The 2,875-nt window shown below is 45.8% G+C and overlaps 1 protein-coding gene across 1 annotated transcript in view; it reads right to left on the bottom strand.

Moving 5' to 3' along the window:
* Nucleotides 1–917: 917 nt before the first annotated feature.
* ube3c (ubiquitin protein ligase E3C) overlaps nt 918–2,875 on the bottom strand; it is a 24,604-nt gene continuing 22,646 nt past the window's right edge. Inside the window, exon 24 of the mRNA XM_031850099.1 lies at nt 918–2,080. Coding sequence (XP_031705959.1) covers nt 1,910–2,080 — 171 coding nt within the window. The 3' untranslated portion in view covers nt 918–1,909. The remainder of the gene's footprint in view (nt 2,081–2,875) is intronic.

The following is a 2,875-nucleotide window of genomic DNA, read 5'->3' as shown; positions in this document are numbered from 1 at the left end:
TCGTGCAGTACCGCTGGTTGACCACCAGATGGTAGTCTATTATAACAAATAACCTGAAAAAGGGCGCCATACCTCCTCTATCTGATGCAGTACCTGCAGCTATGACTGACATTCTGTTTCCTGATTTGTCCATTGAAGACCGAATCAGGTGTGATTAACTTCTCAGATATGCTTCCATGTTGGGCACACACTGATCTGATGTAATGCTCACACACCAGGCATGCACAGTTGATGGCACCTTTGGAGTAATCTCGTGCAAAGTAGGCTACAATCCACAATCAACCTCAAGTGATGTTTGATGTTTCCTTACTCTGCACGAAGATAAACAAGCCTAAAAGCTTCAATTAGCTCTTAAAAGGCCGACGAGAAAGCTAAAGTATATTACGCACTGAGGATGATTCATAACACCCTGCATTAACTTTGTCAGTTATAATCCATCACAAGGTAATAGTCCTAAATAAATCTCATAGTAATTGAGATGAATCCCTCATTTCAATGACAAGTCTGGTTTTTAAGACCCAATTATCACTTTGAGTTCCCTGGCCCAGCGGACGCGAGGGGTTCGGGCTCCGAGAGGAGAAGAGGGCGGGGGGCAGTAAAGTTGGCTGTTTCCGCAGGGAGGAGAGGATGGAGAGATGGACTCGGTCCAAAGAGGGATGGATCTCTTACTGGGCTGTACTGCATCAGAGGGCAGGTGGATTTATGGCGAACGCACACAATCTTAATTTGTGCTCAGCCCGATAATGCATCTCAAGGCCAGAATAATTCTGCTCAGTGTTTCTTAACTGGATGTTTCTTTAATTATATGTCAGAGGCCATAAAACTCAGGAGGAGATTTTCCCACAAAGCACTGTTTTATGTCTTGGTCATTACTGTAAATTACAAGCAACAAGAAAAGATACTTACGGAAGGAAAAATGCAAAAAGAAAAGTGGGTTTATTTCCATACACTCCCCTTTTCCCCCTGTTGGTACACTGATGATGTGTGACGTCGTTGTTGCTCCCTAAGAGCACATTTCAAGACGCCAACCGGGGAAGAGATTGTTCACCTTTAAGCGAGCATGTATGACAACACGAGGCCTCCATTCGTCACACAAAAGGAAAGAAAAACAAACCTGTACAAATACGGAATAAATGAATAATACAAGAGTAGTTGTAAACATATACATATTCACAAATCCATAACTCATATAGTATTTCCCCCCAAAATTTAGTCCAGCAATATGAGCCATTTCCACACTTGGGATGGCGTGTGCACGCGTGTTACGGTATGTTTATCGGACACGGCGGTTATCACTCGAAATAATAATCGTAGGAGAAATCGCAAAAACTTGTTTCGATGACCTCTGCATGAAAATACACGATGGCTGTACACAAAAGCTCCTCCACCCCTGCAGCCCTTGGCACACCACAAGGTGGCTTTAGAGTCCCCTCTGTCGTTATATTGCCATTTTATGTGATGCCACTTAATCTTTGGTGAAAAATACCCTTACACAAGAGAGAGCAAGTTGCTACTCTTGTTTTCTATTTAAATTCAACCCCCATCTCTGTTCTTCTATTCTGACGAGTGATTAAACATTTAAATTACTTAAAAGCAACAAGGATTTAAAAAAAAAAAAAAAAAAAAAAAAGGCTTCCTACCCTGCTTCATCCTTGCACCCCTTTTGCTTCAGTCTGCGGGTGATCATTTCCTCACCCTCGGCTTGGCACGCACACACTCATACACACACACAAACACAGTAAATCAGGAGGGTCAGTGCATCATTTGTTTCCCTACTCTCTTCTTTTTTTTTTTTTTGTTTTTTGTAACTCTGAATGGAGTCTTTTTCTCCCAAGCCATTTCTGTGGCGACGGGTCCATGGATACAGGGACAGAGGAGCCCCCCCCCCTCCTCCTCCTCCTCCTCCTCCTCAGCTCAGCTCGAACCCGGCAGACGACTCGATGGCGTACAGCAGCTTGTTCCTCATCAGGTGCTGGTCGCAGAACTCCGGGAGTTTGAGCAGGTTCATGCAGGTGCTGGCGGTGGGCAGGCGCTCCAGGTCGTCGCCGCCGTTGTGGATGCAGAAGGCCGGGTAGAGCTCCTGTGTGCACAACGTAAGCCGTTAATGAGCACCCGGACAAATTGGCTGCAGTCACAGAGAAACTCGAGGCAAATAATGAGACGAGAATCTACTCGTGTCCGTGATGATCGCCACGTCCAAAGCAATCTGGATTAAGCAATAAATGTCAACTTCCACAAGGGGATAAATGTTAAAAGAGAGACATTAAGCGTTACGCTAATACAGTGCAAGTATAAATTTAGGAAATCAGGTTAGCGCTTGAAGGGCACTGAGTGGGAAACTGGCCCACAGTGTGACCCTTGGATGAGCCGCTGAACGAATGGTCATTTCATGTTGTCTATCTGGCATTTTTTAAAATCAAGCCTCCTTGTGATGAGGCCACCTCATCCGCAGACGGTGACACTGACCGTTTCCATCACAAGCCGGGCTGACAAAACACACTCCTCCACCCCGATTCCATCCTGCTATTTAAAGTTAGCGTATGCGGCTCAATGGCCATACTCGCCCGATTAAATGGCTCTTCGGGGGCTTAGCTGTAATGACCCTATTTCTCTGACAATTACCGTATTAAACTATCGTTGCTTATTGAGAAAGCGCCATTACCGCGACTATCATTTTGGAAAAAAGGAGAGTTTCCATCATCTTTTTTAAATGGCTTCCTCTGACAGAGCTATTTCTCCTCTAATGAATCCTGGGCCGTTCCACGACAGCTAATTAAGGCTTAGCTGGCTCAGGCTGAGGGCCGGGTCAGGGGCCGCTCCCCCACCAATTACCGCCCTTTCCTGCCCGGAGAAGAGGCGAGGAACAGGGGGGGGG

This window comes from Anarrhichthys ocellatus, unplaced genomic scaffold, assembly GCF_004355925.1.
Source record: "Anarrhichthys ocellatus isolate YVR2014 unplaced genomic scaffold, GSC_Weel_1.0 scaffold10, whole genome shotgun sequence".
In the NCBI taxonomy this organism is placed as follows: Eukaryota; Metazoa; Chordata; class Actinopteri; order Perciformes; family Anarhichadidae; genus Anarrhichthys; species Anarrhichthys ocellatus.
This window is presented reverse-complemented; position numbering and strand designations above follow the sequence as displayed.